The sequence below is a fragment of the Centrocercus urophasianus genome, unplaced genomic scaffold (genome assembly GCF_019232065.1).
Source record: "Centrocercus urophasianus isolate 14NV4802_14NV808 unplaced genomic scaffold, USGS_Curo_1.0 seq_11, whole genome shotgun sequence".
Lineage (NCBI taxonomy): Eukaryota > Metazoa > Chordata > Aves > Galliformes > Phasianidae > Centrocercus > Centrocercus urophasianus.
The window spans coordinates 45,716,789-45,732,975 of record NW_024884253.1 but is presented as its reverse complement, the minus strand read 5'-3'; the positions used below and the strand labels follow the sequence as shown (position 1 = coordinate 45,732,975).

The 16,187-nt window shown below is 46.2% G+C and overlaps 1 protein-coding gene across 1 annotated transcript in view; it reads right to left on the bottom strand.

Moving 5' to 3' along the window:
- Nucleotides 1-12,821: 12,821 nt before the first annotated feature.
- Nucleotides 12,822-16,187, bottom strand: part of ADCYAP1 (adenylate cyclase activating polypeptide 1) — a 4,828-nt gene continuing 1,462 nt past the window's right edge. The window contains exons 2-5 of the mRNA XM_042839082.1: nucleotides 16,025-16,157; nucleotides 14,533-14,667; nucleotides 14,151-14,246; nucleotides 12,822-13,803 (exon numbers count right to left, since the gene is read on the bottom strand). Coding sequence (XP_042695016.1) covers nucleotides 13,617-13,803; nucleotides 14,151-14,246; nucleotides 14,533-14,667; nucleotides 16,025-16,157 — 551 coding nt within the window. The 3' untranslated portion in view covers nucleotides 12,822-13,616. The remainder of the gene's footprint in view (nucleotides 13,804-14,150; nucleotides 14,247-14,532; nucleotides 14,668-16,024; nucleotides 16,158-16,187) is intronic.

The window sequence follows — 16,187 nt, the reverse complement described above, 5'->3', positions numbered from 1 at the left end:
AATAATGGCTCTTTGTACAGCATAGTGCTTCTGAGCAACATCTCCGTGCTGGGGTGCCCCAAAACACCTGTTAGCAATATCATGCCTTACATACCCCTTTGTAACGCAGCTCCACCACGTACTGCTGCAACTGTGTTGATCGAGGCTTTGATTCTCTGCCACCAGAAGTGTATCTGGGAGTGTGTCTGTCTGTGTCTGTTTATATCTGTGTTTGTGTGTGTGAACATGCGGGAGCCAGGCAGACCCACACTGCTGACGCTGCACAGGTGAAGGATGAGCTGAAACTTCATGGGCATCTCTCTCTCAACAATACTGCAATATACCCTCATTTAAATGAAAATCTCTTTACACTTCTCTAAATTATGTGCAAGAAGGTCCCAAAATAGCTCTAATTTGCATTTATACTCACTTTAAATAAAATTTTTATTTATGTTATAAAGAAGAATTAAGCTCACTGAGCCAAGATGGAATTTTGCAAAATAAAACTGTAAATCACAAGTCATTTTTGAAAGTATCACAGAATTGGCTCCTCTTGAACAACCTCTAAATTTCAAGTTTTCACTCTCCTTTTTTTTCTTTATGTGTACAAATATGTACGTCTATTATACACAGACATATGAGTTCTGGAAACTGAAATCCTGCAGAAAAAAACAGATGGTTTCTTCCTGCTTTAAAGGAAAAAGAAACAAATCCTGGTGAAATCTGATGCATCTGGTTGTTTGTTTACTGAAACAAAAATTATATTTGCTCCTGTAAGAATGTAATATAACTACATGTGTAAATAGATATGTGCACATGTGTGCACTTACTGCACAGAAAGTGCCGCCAGGTACACTTACAAAAATAAAGTACAAACTTTCATCCTTGAATGCTGACAGATACACCTGATTATATCCAGCAATTGTGCTAGTCACTGGAATGCTTGAGTATATTTTTGCCTGTTGACACATTTCTAAAAGAGGAGAAAAATTAAATGTTATACATACAAAGTGCAAACCTTGCTGGCTTGCAAACGAAAAAGGTTAAATCCACAAGGCTCAGAGATAGTACAAAGACCTGATGATATTGTACAGAAATAAAACAAGCTCATATTTCCAGTGACAAATCTTGAAAAATGAAGTTGATTACCCCATGCATCTTCGTGGCAATATACTTTTTCTGCTGTTTTCCAAATCCTCTGATTTCAGAAGATTTTCTCCTCCAACTCCCTGCTTCAAACAAGCAGAGTGTGATATGAAAGTACAACATAATGTCCTGTGAAAGAAGACATCCAGGAGAAAGGCAGTGTGCAGTTCAACCACAGCCAAAGCAAGGTTCTGCTCTTTTGGGGTCAGCGCTTTATTAAATATCTCTCTGACTTTATCACATGAACACAGCTGGCCAAACATGCAAACAGGAGGTCATCAGTAGGATGTGACCCACATCACCTCAGCTCACATCTTGACCCCTGGCTTCTGCCCCATGCTGTGTTCTGCATGGGTGAGACCCTCCTAAGCAGGTCTGTCAGATGGCATCCTGCACAGTAAGTGTGTGAGATAATAATAAACAGACCAGGCATTTAGTTACGATAGGCTTTAGATAATTGAGTGAATGCCAGCCCACAGACAATTGCTGTATGTTATAATACAAAGAGGCACTGGTGAACTTCAAACCTCTGTGGCACAGGGCAGGAGGTGTAGGAATGCAGTGCTGGGCACCAGGCCATCTCTTCCTCCTAGTGTCTCCAGCCCTCCAGATCAAACCCTAGGATATACCAGTCACCGACCTACAAAGTGGAATTTTCATCACAAGCACAAAGGTCCAGGAGCAGCAGCTGTCTAGCAAATTGTCTCTGCTTCCACTCAGATCAAAGAGATGAGTTGCTTTTTAATTGCACACTTTCTATGCCAAATTTTATCTAAAAAAGTCTTTTGATTTATTTCCAAAGCAAAATCCAGGGGAGATCTGAGCAGACAGAATCTGGTAAAAGACAAACCTAATGCTTCTTTTCCCCATCTTTATAGTCTAAAGATGGAAAGACAGTCAGTGTTGATGGTTATCGTGTAAAATTATGGCTCAATGTACAATATCAAACCTGTGTCATTTATTCTTATTAAACCTGAAAATCCACGTGTAAAAGAGGATCTACACAATTTCTGCCGAGTTGAAATAATGAGTTCAAGTGACTTCTGTGTTTACCTTTATTTAGACTGTAACTTGAATTGTAAGACTCAGTTTGCTTACTTTTTGCCTTTTATGTTGCGCAGGTCATAGCTTACCAATCGGCCACTCACCCTTCTTCTATACAACCACTGCTGCACTAATCCACCAAGAGCACTTCCAGGTTCCCCTGTTGAGACTTCATCAAGTAGAATTGCATTCATGCTTGATATCACTATATATAAATGTAATTCTTTTAACTAAGTGCTCCCAAGAGCCTTAAAAATGATCTTTTTTTCTGACTTGAAAATGTAAGAACAAGCACCCAATCTGATATGAATTCAACCTTCTTCCACACCAATGTCTGTATATTCATTACTGAATGAAGTCCACTCCGTGGCCAGCTTGGTTTTTCCCAAAACAGTGTTAGCATAAGGTACTCAACAAAGTGATATGTCTGCCCACACAGGACAACTGAATTTGTGTACTTCCCCACCAGAAATGTCCTCAGTGCTGAAGCACAGCTCGTTGTCAGTCCCAACAAGTTTTCCCTGGCCACGTGTGCTGATACAAATGGACTTTGCTGTTTGGGTCAAGACCTCTTTCATGGAGGCCTCCTCTTACTCAGCAGTACCATTTCCCTCTTTGAGTCACACAACAGAGCTCCTGCTGAATGCACAGAGTCCCACTTCTCTTCACTCATGATCCTTAGGGTGTATTTGTTGTGAATGTACCCTAATGGCAGCACAAGGGGTATGTTGTGAAAGCACTGCTGGCATGGAATTATTTCTCATCATAGGATAGGACACAGCCTGTTATTTTAGTCTTTGTAAACCCATCTGGACATCTTCAGCTCACCAGATTTTTTTTTGATTAAGGCACCCAGACTCTAACAAACTCCTGCTGGCTTATGTCTTTCACTACAATGCAAAGCATCTCAATTGCAAGTAGTCAGGGAAAGGCAGCAGCATTTCTCTGCCCCTTTTACATTCCTGAAGCAGAGAGCCTGGGCTGATTGCTCCACATGCAGGAAGCCATCAAAACCCAGGGGGAATTTTGTACTTGAAAGGGTTTCAGTCGTGAACTGAAGCAAGCATCAGCAGCTCTCAGTGAGCTTCGAAGAAATAATGGGTGCACAGAATATCTCATGAAGAAATGATGAAGTACATATGACATTGCTAGGGTGCTCCAAATCTTGACAGGTATCTGCTTATGCCTAGGTGGTTATGCTGGTTTACACACACAACTGTGTGTGTGTACATGTGAAAAGAGAACTGTCCAAGATAAAAACAGACAAAATAAAAACCACATATTTTGACCAAACTGGTAAAAGTCACAAACTGGATAAAAAAATATTTGATTTTTCTGATGATTCAAGGTAATCAGTGGAAGTTCTCGAACAAGTTTTTGAAGCAGCTGAAGCAAGAATTCACACACGCAGCTTTGTGTTACAACAGTATCCAGAAACATTGTTTGATTTAGTTAGGGTTTGCTTGCAAAAATTCACTCTGAAACTTCAAACCCAGGCATTGGAGTTGTATGGAAAGCAAAACCAAATTAGTGTGCAGTGTTTTATAATGCTGCTTGTTCTAGAGGCTTGTTATAGAAACAAAAGTCAAAATGTACCTGATACATACAAATTGTCTGCACTGAATATAAAGAAGTGAAATATTTTTAAGCCATAACGAGAATTTTAAAATGCTCTGAAGTGTAAACAAGACTAGACAGAAAAAAAATAGCTTAGATACAATATGAGATTTTTAGTGAGAAAAACTTGGTTTGGAAGGGTTTTCTTGTTCTCTATTGATTTTTAGTATGAGGTTGCAAAAAAACAAGTGGCAGCAGTTGTATATGTCTTGTCTGGCAGTATACATGAAATGAAACTGTGACAATAGATACTCAAAGTCTTTATGGGAAGTTATGTATATAGCAATGTAATTTATTACATAGCAAGAGCATGTCCTGCAAAAATGAAATGGGGCATTGATTGCCAGTATAAAGTCAAAACTAAAACATAAAAGTGAAAAACATAAGAGCTACCAACCCAATGGCAATTCATGGTAGGTTGGTTACACAGGAATATAAAGGCAGGTTACAGCATAGCACGTCCTTTATTTACTGAAGGCTAAAAATTCATTTCAGCAAAGGCAGTCCTTCCTTGTGCCCTGATTTGTAGACTTATCTTGTCCTGATGACCACCACCAGAAACAAACAGCTGGGTGAGACATTTGTCTTGGTCTGTGCACAAGCTCAACCTATTGCTGTTAGGGCTGAGCAGAAAATTTACCTATTTCTCAAAGTTCAAGTGTGGAGGAACCAAGTTATTCTTCTTTGGTGCCTTCTCAAGGTGGAACAGCCTTCAGATACTCTCTGTTACTGCCTCACACTCCCAGGCTGTGCCCAGCTGTTCCCCATACAAGGCACTTATTGCTATTTCAAGGCTATTTTTTCTGCCTAGCATTACTTACTGCAGGGGAATCTAGCAAAATCCTGCTGGTACGTGTTTTTGCTGTGATATCAAGCATCTTAATTTCAGTCAGAAATGTTTCACTGAGGCATCAGAGGACACATTATACCCTTTTTATCGGTACACAACCCCAGTCATATGTGTGCACAGAGGAAGAAATTTTTCCCATGCAGAGGATGACTCAGACTAGGTCAAAGCAGAGACAGAAGGAGAGTGAAGAAAAGTGAACAGTAACTGCAGTGCACAAAAGGTGGCATTTATCTTACTGGAGCGACAGCCGCTCATTCTGAAATTAGCAGGATGTATTGTAATTTTCTGACACTGAAACCCACCCTTCAGGAACCACTGATAAAGAATATGAAAAGACTGCACATGCTGACAAAGTCATCTTTAACAAGACAGGGTCAGATTCTGATGAAACTCGCTCACATTGAGAGGCATTTTACTTCTGGTCTTGGCTTGGCTCACTTTAACACCATCATTATTAGTGAAATAAGGCTTAGTTAAGTACTGACCAATGGTGCACTGCAGTAGCACTCCTGTTGGGTGCTGATAAATGACAATTAATAGTTTTCCATCTCAAGACAAATTTCAATATTTTTGGCTTCTCCAAGTGCCCAACTCCACTGGTTGGTGATGATAGCATGGGGTTCCCCTGCAGGACTGTTATAAAGACTGATCTTAATGATTGATTTCACCTCACCATTGCATGATACCCCCAGCTGTGGTAGGGCTCATGAGCACGGGCTGCTATAACTAGCAGGCATGGAGCTGACTCTCTGTTTATAAGATTAAACAATGACTAAGCTTAGCAAGAAGCATAAATAGTGTTGTAATAATGCTGTCCCTGCAGCTTAACTAGAATAAAATGAAACTCTTATAAAACATAACTGCCTTTTATTATAGCAAAGTCAAATGTAATCAGAAAACAACTTCTTTTTGGTATAAATGTTCCACCTGTCTACATACAGCATGCTACACGAAGTCCCTGGTTTAATCATTTTTTAGTTGTGATATGACTCTTCCCTGATGCAAAACACAGTGATGAACCCAGCCAGTTAGGGAAACCAGGAGCCATTGAGCAAGCACAATCTTAAAGAGTTTGGGGTTTTTTTAGATATTTATTGGCCCAGGAAAAAAAAATCCATAGAAGCTATATGAAAGCAGATAAATTTTATTCATATCAGAAAGGGATTGTGGCTTGTAATAGCCATCCATCAGGTTGTACTGAGGAGAGGCTGTGAGTGTTCCTCACACTTAAGGTCCCAGCCCAGGCTCTGGCACAGAGGAGACAATCTCAGAAGTCACTGATGGAGAAAGAGATGTAGTCTTCTCTTGTTATGGCTTGGAGGCACCTCCTGGAGAAGGAGCAAGATGAATTTCACACGAGTTGTGTTGCCACATAACCTTCATGATTTCCTTGATCTGACAGGAAAGTCACTGATGCACAGAAGGTCTAGGAAGGAGGGAGAGATGAAGAAAATGTACATCTCTATTGTAGGCAGATAGCAACTGGAGATGGGTTGGGTGGAGTTCAGTTGGATTGGGTTGGCTTCGGTTGGATTGAGTTGGGTTATGCTCATCTGGACTGATTTGGGTTGAGTTGGGCTTGGATTGGAGTGAGTGGGCTGGGATAGTCTGGCCCCACTCAGCTTCACTTGGTTTCCCTGTGATGGGATGCCTCTTTGCTCAGATATCACTTGGGCTGACCTCATCTGTTTCATTTATGTTTTTTTATCTTAACTCTCTGAAAACAGAGCTAGCACAAGGTGATACCTGCAAGGTCTTAGATTAGCTTGATTTGAAAACTAAGATTTACTGTGCAAAATCAGAGAACAAGGGATACATTAAAAAATCAACTAAGAAAAGAAAAGAGAATGTGAATAAAGTATCTTTTTTTTTTTTTTTTTTTTTAACACAGACAGTGTTTGAGAAAAGCAGAGATGAAAAGAGAAAAACTTGGAGCCAGAAGATCTAAACTTCCCCTTGATTCTAAACTTAGCTCAGCCACTGGCCCACCGTGCAGATGACTCACTGCACTTCCTTGAACTTAAATCATTTCTCCTACAAAACTTGTTAAAGAAAGACGTCAGTGTAAATTAGATGTTGTATCTAAGTTTAGCTATGGCCAATACATAAATATTGTAACTTCAATGTGCTCCTATCATTTTTGTCTGATTCAGAAAAATGTGTATATACATACACATATGCCCGTGTATGCATAGCAAGGGAGAGAAAGATTTCTTTGTGCTATTTTTATGATTTAATTTCCATATATTGTTATTTTGCTGGTGACATAGAAGCTCAGAACTGATTAGGAGTTTAACCATTTTGAGCGCAGCTTGGTTCCCACACCACCCAAGCACTCTTCATCCTCTCAAACTGTCAGTGAAGTTTCAATCCCAGCCAGGCGGTGGGAGCGATGGGAGTACACATTCAGCGTATAACATACATGGTGGCTGATTTCTTGTGACACTAATCTTCACTCCTGAGGGAAAGGCAGACATTTATTCATAACTCTACTACTCAAAAGTATCCATCCTTCTCACCATTAAGATAAATGTCAAAACAGAGATCAGCCATAGGCTGAGTTTAGTCTAATCTGTCCAAAATGAATACAAATTTAGATCTGTTGTCAAATCTTGAATGATAAAGCCTTTAGCGTGGGCAACTATTTTCTGTCTGCCCTCTCCACACTGGACATGCACTCTCAGAGGACCATATTACCCCTACAGAAACGGGTGGGATATGAAGCCAACAAACCTTTCCAATGTGAGCAAAGAGTCAGAGGAAAAAGCCCAAGACTTTCAGAAACATGAAGCCAAGAAGAAGGAAAAAAAAGAAGTTGGTAAAATTTATCTTCCCTTTAATAATACTGATATTAAGTTAGTGGGTGTTGAACTCCCAGATTGTTGATCCAGTAAAGGAGAAAAACAGGCTCCAATCCACACATCGGTTTGAGGGATCTGTTGAAGATAGCGGTGGGAATTCCCATTCCTGTAGAACTGTTCATTCCCAACTTCCCCCTCCTTTCTCCAGTTTGCATTTCCACACTGAGGATGTATCTGGGAGGTCTTTCTTCGTGTCAGATCCTGTCCTATACAATTATACCTATGCAGCTTCTCATACCCTGCTATTAAGATGCTGGACAACACCACAGAGGAACCAGAAACGGCTGCCCTTTTTCTGCTCAACTTCTGTAATTCATAATGCCCTAAATCTCCACGAGGTTCCTTTGAAGCAAAAGAGATGAAACTCATCTCAGAGCCTGAAGAGAAAGAGTTCTGTTTTCTGTGATCCACACAAAGGAATTTTGCTGTTTCAGAGATCAATGCAACCATCTATTTTAGACTCTTTTATCATTATTGAAGCCATAAAACAAACACTCTTGTATAAATGGCAAATATAGGATGTTTTTTTCCAGTGATTCTTAAATAACTTTGCTCAAAAACAAGTCCAATTTTGGGGTTTGGACAAGCTTTCTCAACAGCCACTTAACTATTCACTGCTAAAGATGCAGTGGATTTTTTGTTTATTTTGCCTTTAGCAGTTCGACCACTTTATTTCTAATGTCTGCTATCCCTGATATCCCTCCCACGTATTCCAGATACTCTTCTCTAGCTTTTCCAGTTAAGTAAGTGAACCACATTCAGTTTTAGCACAAAGCACTTGCAGATGTCCCACATAGGTTTAGAGAAATGAGATCTTGGCTGTGCCAGAATGGAATTACTTCCATTACCCTGAGTGCATAAGAAGGAGATCTGGCCAGCAGTATGCCAACAGACACCAGTCATTGCTGTCTTGAGCTTTGTGCTTAGTCTGGGCCTTCTCTGGTGTAACTACACAGATCTGCACTGGTTCTGGATGCAGCCATGCATAACAGTTCAGGAATGGCATTACTGGCATGAGTCTGCACTCCCTGAAGGTGATTGGAATGGGAGCCAGGTGATGATGAAGGTGACGATGAAGGTGACAGAACATGATGGCTGTGCAAGAACAAATGGATGTCTCCCAGAATTAGCTAGGGCCATGGTTTCTGGGTGTGTCGATGGATCATCTAGAAAAGAAGCTACGTGTGGGGAAGCTACATATGAACTCTCAGCAGGATGAGAGCAAATGCCAAGAGAGCAAATGCAATGCTTTTAAATAACCAGCAACAGCTGAGGAAGAAGAAAAGCTGCCACTTTTCACCTCATTCTTGAGATGGTTGGTTTTGGGTTCTGCAACCTCTTCTAATCTCAGCATTTCAATGAGGATGTTAAAAAGTGAAAATGGTTGAGAAGTAATGCTGTCTGTGAAGACATCTCTAGTGATGAGCACTTAAATACCAGCCTTTCTACCTCAAAGGTAGAACACAGGAGAGTAAATCTCTGCCTGAGACTACCTATGTGGAGAGGAAAATCTCCAGGCATTAGAGATTCTTCAGCAGTCTGTGAGTATCCTGGACTCAAAAATGAAACAAACTGAAACAGAGCACAGAGAGCTAAGCTGCACCATTTAGAAGAACTTATCCAGCAAATCTGCCATTCCTGCAAGTCTTGTAATCAATACTGCTGTCATAGAGAATAGCTCACTCAGAAATTAAATGCTAAATGAAGAACTCCATGAAATCCTATGCTCTGTATTATCTAAGATAGAGTAGATGATTGTAAATGTCCCCTCGGGTCTTAAAAATCTATGAGTATCGTTAAAAGGATAGGAACTTCTGGAGACTAAACAAGATGTCCTTAAAATGTTAAGGGATGTTCTTTTCTTGCAAGTTTTGCCTGAAGAATGACTAAATGATTTAGCCTAGAACTGGAAATAAGGTTGCAAAACTATCAAGTAAGCAAGCCCTAGAAATATCCAATTTCCTGCTAAATTTCTATTTTCCTTAACTCCATGTGAAAGCATATACAGCCAACAGAAAAACTTTGGGTTTAAAGGGGGAAGAGTAAATCTCAACAGGGACACGGAGAGGAGACCAGCTCCTCCACAGTCACATCTTGTGAATCACAGATATTATTACACCCAGATGTACACCAGTGCTCTACAGAAATCTAGTCTTTGAGGCTCCCCAGGTTCTGATGTCCTGCATAATCATGAGAGAGAAGTGGTGTGGCGATGCATTTCTGCACTCTGGGACCTGGATAGTGCATACTGCTTAGTTCAGCCTCCTTATTAACTAGCTGGAGTTTGTCATTCTGAATGTCAGGACAGTTTTATAATGTGGGGCTCCAGAATGACATGTTGTCTAATCCTCATTTCCTTGGAAGGTTTTTTTCTCCATTGCTGCAGCTAGCCATGTAGCAGAGCACAGAAAGCCAGGTATTCCCATAAAGCTCATGCTATATGGCTCATCACTGCAAAATATTTTCCATCATATCACTTCAAGTAGATGCTTAAGTCACTGGGAACATAGCTCATCCTCTTTATGGGGCTGTTCTTCATTCAGTGAAAAGGGGTTTCAGGACCATCTCTGACATTCACAGCAGAACTTCCCTTTTCTGCACAGATCAGCAAGGGTCAGGGCTGGTTAAGACCTTATTTTCTGCAGTTGGACCTGTTGCAAGGCTTGTCCTCAAACTGCCAGCATCAAGGAGGTCTTCAGTTTGAATCTCTTCAGCACATTCTCATTTCAGATGGGCAAGAAATACAGTGTGATCACATTTATGAGCGCCGCATAACAACAAAATAAGCCTAGCATCAGTTTCTTCCTAAGTGGTGCCTTTGGGAAGCAGTGTCTCAATTTTACTATACTTTGAGAAGACACTGTCCTCCTCCCTCCCTCCTAATAGCCGCTTCTCTGCATCCTTCTCTGGGCCATTCCTCCCTTATCCCCTTATCAGAGTTCTTACCCAGCCTGGCACTAATCCTACATACAGGACACTGGCAGCTCTGGTCTTCTGAGTTCTTTCAGTGTTTTCCAGACAGACAGCAAAGTGCTGCTGTTGAATCTAAACTATAGAGTGAGCACATGGTGGGGAGGATATGACCAGTCTATGGCACATCCTGGAATTACTTTTTTTTTTTTTTTTTTTTTTAAACAATAATTTGCTAGGAAATTGTCATTTAATTCCCGTGCTTTAGCATGAGCTTAGAAGGAAATAGAGTTTGATTTGAACTAAATTGCTGCTGCTTTCCAAGGTCCTTGCATACAGCCCCTGAGCTACAATGCAAATAATAAACATCAGCAGCTGATGACAAACGAAACTGAAGGTTGGAGGTCAGATACCCCATCCTCCAGAGTGCCTGCGAATTGCCTTCACTCCCTTTGCAGCTGCCTGTCTCTCCCTGAGACCCAAGCAGTGCTCGGTATGCAGCACAACCACTGTTAGGGCAGCACAACACTGGTGCAGAGAATGATGCTACCACCGCCAGGCCAGGTGTGGGTGCTAGGGGATGGATGCTCAGGGGATGGATGCTGGGGGATGGATGCTCTGGGCACAGATGCTAGGGGATGGATGCTAGGGCAATAGATGCTGGGGGGTGGATTCTCAGGGGATGGATGCTCGGAGGCGCATTGGCACGCACACAGCATTCATTAAAAGTGGATTAGGTGGAACAAACAGACCAATGCTGCAGAAAAGGAATGAATGCAGAGCGCAGGAATTGTTGGAGGAGTGGGTGACAGGAGCTGATTGGGGAAGCTGGGGCTCGGGTGGTGTGTGCGGAGCCGGGCTCTTTGCCTCAGCAGTCCCTCTTAAAGAACCATCAGTAAAAACTATCAGAGGGTATTTGGTGACAGGAAGATTAACCAGGCATGAAAAGTTAAAAGAACGCTGCTCAAAAGTGAGTTAATTAATTTTTTAGGATGAAAAGCAGCTTTCCATGTTAGCCTCTGGGTTCCTCTCCCCCAAACATTAGACAAAATTGCATTGTTTACAAAAATTTATTAATACAAACTTTACACACTTTATATAACAGTTATCAAAGTCCTAATTATAGATATCAGGTGTGTCATAATACTTTGCTGAAGTTCTTTTTATATCCATTTGCACACAAAATAAGTTCTCTGAGACTAACATCTACCTAAACTATCACTGCGTCTCAGGTCTGCTCGAGGCTCGGTAAGGCTGTTGGCGTTCCTAAAAAGTACACAGAGGATAACCGAGGTGATCACTTGGTGATGCTCGCAGCTAGCCACGGAACTCGAACAGAGAAGGTCAGAAACAAAACTTCAGGAGAGCCCTATGGCATCACACCACAGCCGACACGAACACAGCAAACTCTGCCCATCGCCAAAGAACAGAAAGAAGTACGACTAAAACGCAAGCCGATGTGTTGCAGCATCGTAGGGCCACTAGATAGCCATCCGTCAACTCGTGGCGATTGACAAGGTGAAGAGAAGGCACGAAAGCTGCAAAACCGCTCCCCGCGTCCCTCGGCCAAGCTGCGGGGCGGGCCAAGCTGTGGCAGCGGGGTTCGGAGCCGGCCCGCCCTGTCGGGCCCTGCCCCGTAGCGCAGCCCCGCAGCGTGAGGAGCCGGGGCCGCCCCCGGGCTCGGGCGGTGCCTTTGGGAGCGGCCCGTCCGCGTCCTCCTCCGGAGCCCGCCCCGAGCGCTCCGCGGGTGCGCGCCGAGACAGGAGTCCGTACAGAGAGAGGTGGGGTGGAAATGGTTTATCTCGTTCGAAACCGGACCACAGGTGAACACTACACATTCTTGTATGACAAAAGGTGGGTTTTATGAAATCAATTTTACTAAGCAATAAGCCAGAATGTAGAAAAATACAATTTTACCTCCAAACTCAATAAACAAGGAACAAAAACGTTCGTCGTAGTGCATAATTCTTTAGTGGTAGCTACAACAGGGGTTCCTAGACTTGTACAACAGAGCTTGCATAAAACAGAACAAAGGAGTGAGAGAGCGTTCACAACCGTTTTGTCGGGTATTTTTTTTTTTTTTTTTCCCCGAAAGAACATAACCTGAAAAGGTGACTCGGGCGGCTTAACAGCGCTCGGAAAGTGCCAAGAGAGGGGGAGAGGCGGGAAGGGCTGCGGGAAAAGAGCAAAACAATCCAAGGAAAAGAGCGACTCCGACCGACAAACGCACAGGCGAGAGACTCGCTGGCTGCGGGCGGGGGGAGCACGGAGAGCAGCTCAGAGCCACGCGCGGCGCTTCGCAGCCCGCACCGGAGGGGGAGCGGGGCCGCTCCCTCTGCCCCGCACGGCTCCGCACTGCGCCGTGGGCGCTCCGCAGCCCGCAGCCGGGAGAGCGGTGCGCTTGGCACCCGCTGTCCTCGCTGCGGGTCGGCATCGGGGGGCCTGGAGGGCTTGGGGGTCTGATTTTTGGTTGTTTTGTTGTTGTTGTTGCTGTTGGTTTGCTCGTTTAGCTATTCTCCCTCCGATAGGCATAATTTGCATCGAGCTGTTGCTGAATCCTCCTCTGCGCTCATCGCTCGAGGAGGCACTGATACGGATAGGACCAGAATCAAAGAAAAAGGGGGAAAAATAGAGAGAGAGATCGAAATCTCGAGGCCGGGGGGACCCCATCCTGCTGAGCCCTCCCTATGCACAGCGGCACACGGTGAAAACTGAGGTCTTCGCCCCCGTGGCGAATAAAAACAGTGCCCTTTTCGTTTCCGTTACAAAAATAGGAGCGCTGTTCAAAGCGGTGATTGTCTTTTTTCGTCTATTTATTTTCTATAAAAACATAAACAGCTCAGGCGAACTCTCGTCCTGGTGCAGCTTGGTATGAAGAATCGCTCTTTAGTATTCGTAGCAGTATTTATATATATATATTTATATCTCATATATAACTCAAGGATTGGTCCACAAAGTAGATCTGTGCGTTTCTCTAGTGCTTTCGTACAAAAGAAAAACCATATTATTATCAAAATATTCATTTAATGGCTTTACTTCATACATAAATACATGTTTGGGGAACACGGGAGCGGCGGTCTTTCCGTCACTTTGGAAATGACTTTTGTTTGGGTTTGGGTGGTTGGGTCTCTCTCTCTCTCTCTCTCTCTCAATCTCTCTCTCTCTCTCTCTCTCTCAGGACTACGCACGGCAGCGGCGGTTGCTCATCGCTACAAATACGCTACTCGGCGTCCTTTGTTTTTAACTCTTTGTTTATACCTTTTCCCCAGGACGGCCGCTAAGTATTTCTTGACAGCCATTTGTTTCCGGTAGCGGCTGTAGCTGTCCGTGAAGATGCCGTCTATGTGCCGCTTGCTGAGCGGTTCCGCCTCGTCCCCCAGGCCGCTGCTGGCACCGCTGCAAAGCACCGAGAAGGACACAACCATCAGAAGGAGCCCTCCCTCCGCGCCCCAACCCCAACCCCGGCCCTAACCCCCAGCCCCGGCCCTGCATCGCGCGGCAGACAAAGGGCGGGGCGGTGCGGAGCGAGGCGTCTCCCCCACGCCATGCATACATGCATACATCGCGTTCCCGGAGGGGTTCGCTCCGATGGCACCACCCGGGGCTGCCCCGAGGGAGGGACGGCCGAGCCCCGGGTGCGGCTGCTGCTCGCTCCGGCAAAGCACCGCGGGGAAATGGGGCCGCCCCGCCCCGGCCACCGCCCGCCGCGCTTTGTTCGCTCCCGTCCCCGCCGCAGCCCTTACCCGACCCGCTTGGCCATCAGGGAGTGAAGGTATTTCCTGGCGGACAGCTGGCCCAGGACTTTCCTGTAGGCTTTGCTGAAGATCCCATCGGCGTGCCTGCCGGGGAGCACGGCCCGTCAGCGCCCATCACCGAGGCTCGCCCCCCGGCACTGGGCCGCCGCCGCCCGTCCTCCCCGCATCCCCCCCGGCCCCGCTCCCCGCAGCACCGCGGCCCTTCTCCTCCCTACCCGGCACCCCGGCCGGAGGTACCCACCCCGGGCCCGGCTTCATCACCCCTCCCCGACTCCGCGTTGGCCGGGTGGGTCGGCATTACGATTATTTTCGCCCGTTGGGTGTTTTCCCTTTCCCCCCGCCCCGGTCCTATCCGCCGCCCCGCCGTCACCTCTTTCCCAGCGGGTAGTACAGCGCGTACACCTCGCCCAGCGCGGACGGCGGCCCGGCCACCCCCAGCGGCTCCTGATCGTAGGCGAAGTCCTGCAGGGTGTTCCCGTCCTCGTCGTACACCTCCTCCTCCAGCCTGCGGTAAGCACGGGAGGGGCTCAGCCGGACGTCTCCAGCCCCGTCCCCGCCGCGGGACCGTGCGCCGACGGAACGGGGCTGCGCTCGGCCCCACCGGGCTCTCCCCGCGCCCCGCTCCTCCCCGCCGCGCCCGGAACCGGGGTGGGGCCTGCGCCCGCCGCTGGGTTTCGTTGAGCGGTTCCTCTGCCCTTCGGGATCTCTCCGCTTTGCCCCCGCCCCAGCCCCTCCCCGCCGCTCTCCCTGCGGTGCGATGTAGGTCACGGTACGATCCGGGCGGCTATTTTTGTCTGGGAGCTTTAGCAGAGGTATTAATAATAGATGCCGCTAAAGTGTTCGGCTCCTGCTAATAACGGAGCTGAATGGAAGGAGCCGACAGGAGGGAGCTGGGGGCCTCCCGAGCCCCACGGCTGCTGCTTCCCGCGGGGAGCCCCGCCAGAGGTACCCCACAGATGGGACTCCGTAGAGGGCACCCCATAAAGGACACCCCGCAAAGGAAACCCAATAAAAGGCGCCCCACAAATGGCTCCCTGTAAAGGGCACTCTACGAAGGACATCCCACAAATGACACCCCACAAATGGCACCCCGATAAAGGACACCCCACAAACGACACCCTACAAATAACAGCCCGCGAAGGACACCCCACAAGTAGCACCCCACTGAGGACACCCCGTAAGAGGCACCGTGCAAATGACACTCCACAAATAGCATCCCGCAAAGGACAGTCCAGAAAGAAGTCCATGTAAGGGACACCCAACAAAAGATACCCCACGAATTGCACCCCATAGAGGACACTCCACAAAGGACACCCCACAAAAGACATCCAATAGAAGACACCCCACAAAACGACACTCCACAAACAACACCCCGCAAAGCGTACCCCACAAATAACGCCCCGCAAAGAACACCCAGCAAAGAACATCCAATACACGATACCCACAAACGACACTTCCTCTGACCCCCGCCCCGCGGGACCCTCCGCTCAGAGTTCAGCACTGCGGGGCGGGACAGCGGCCCCGGCCCCAACCCCCCCCCCCCAACCCCCCCCTTCCACAAAGCCCGAATGGGCTGCGGGCAGCCGGGAGCACAGCCCCAAATGGGAAACTCCGTGTGACACCCCGACGCGAGCAGCAACCCCGACTATGTAACACAGAAAAGAAATGCGAGCACCTCACGGCCGGGAGGGAGGTGGCATAAAGACGGGTAAACGCTGAGGGAGGGGGGACTGAACCCTTGCAAACTCTCTATGGATCTCGCATCCTCACGCCGCCCCGGCCCCAGGCAAGTACACAGTGTACCCCCAAAGCGGAGGGGATCCGGGTTACTCGGACAGCCCCGAGGCTTGGGGGAAACCCACCTGAGCGCCGGGTACTGGAGTCCAACGGCTGGTGAGCAGTAGACGCTGCAATGCATTATTATGCCATAAACCAGAAGGGCTAGGAGCGCTTTGCTACACATTGCCACTCTGTGCGGGAGGGAAAGGAAAAGCGCTGTCAAAAAAAAAAAAAAAAAAAAAAAAA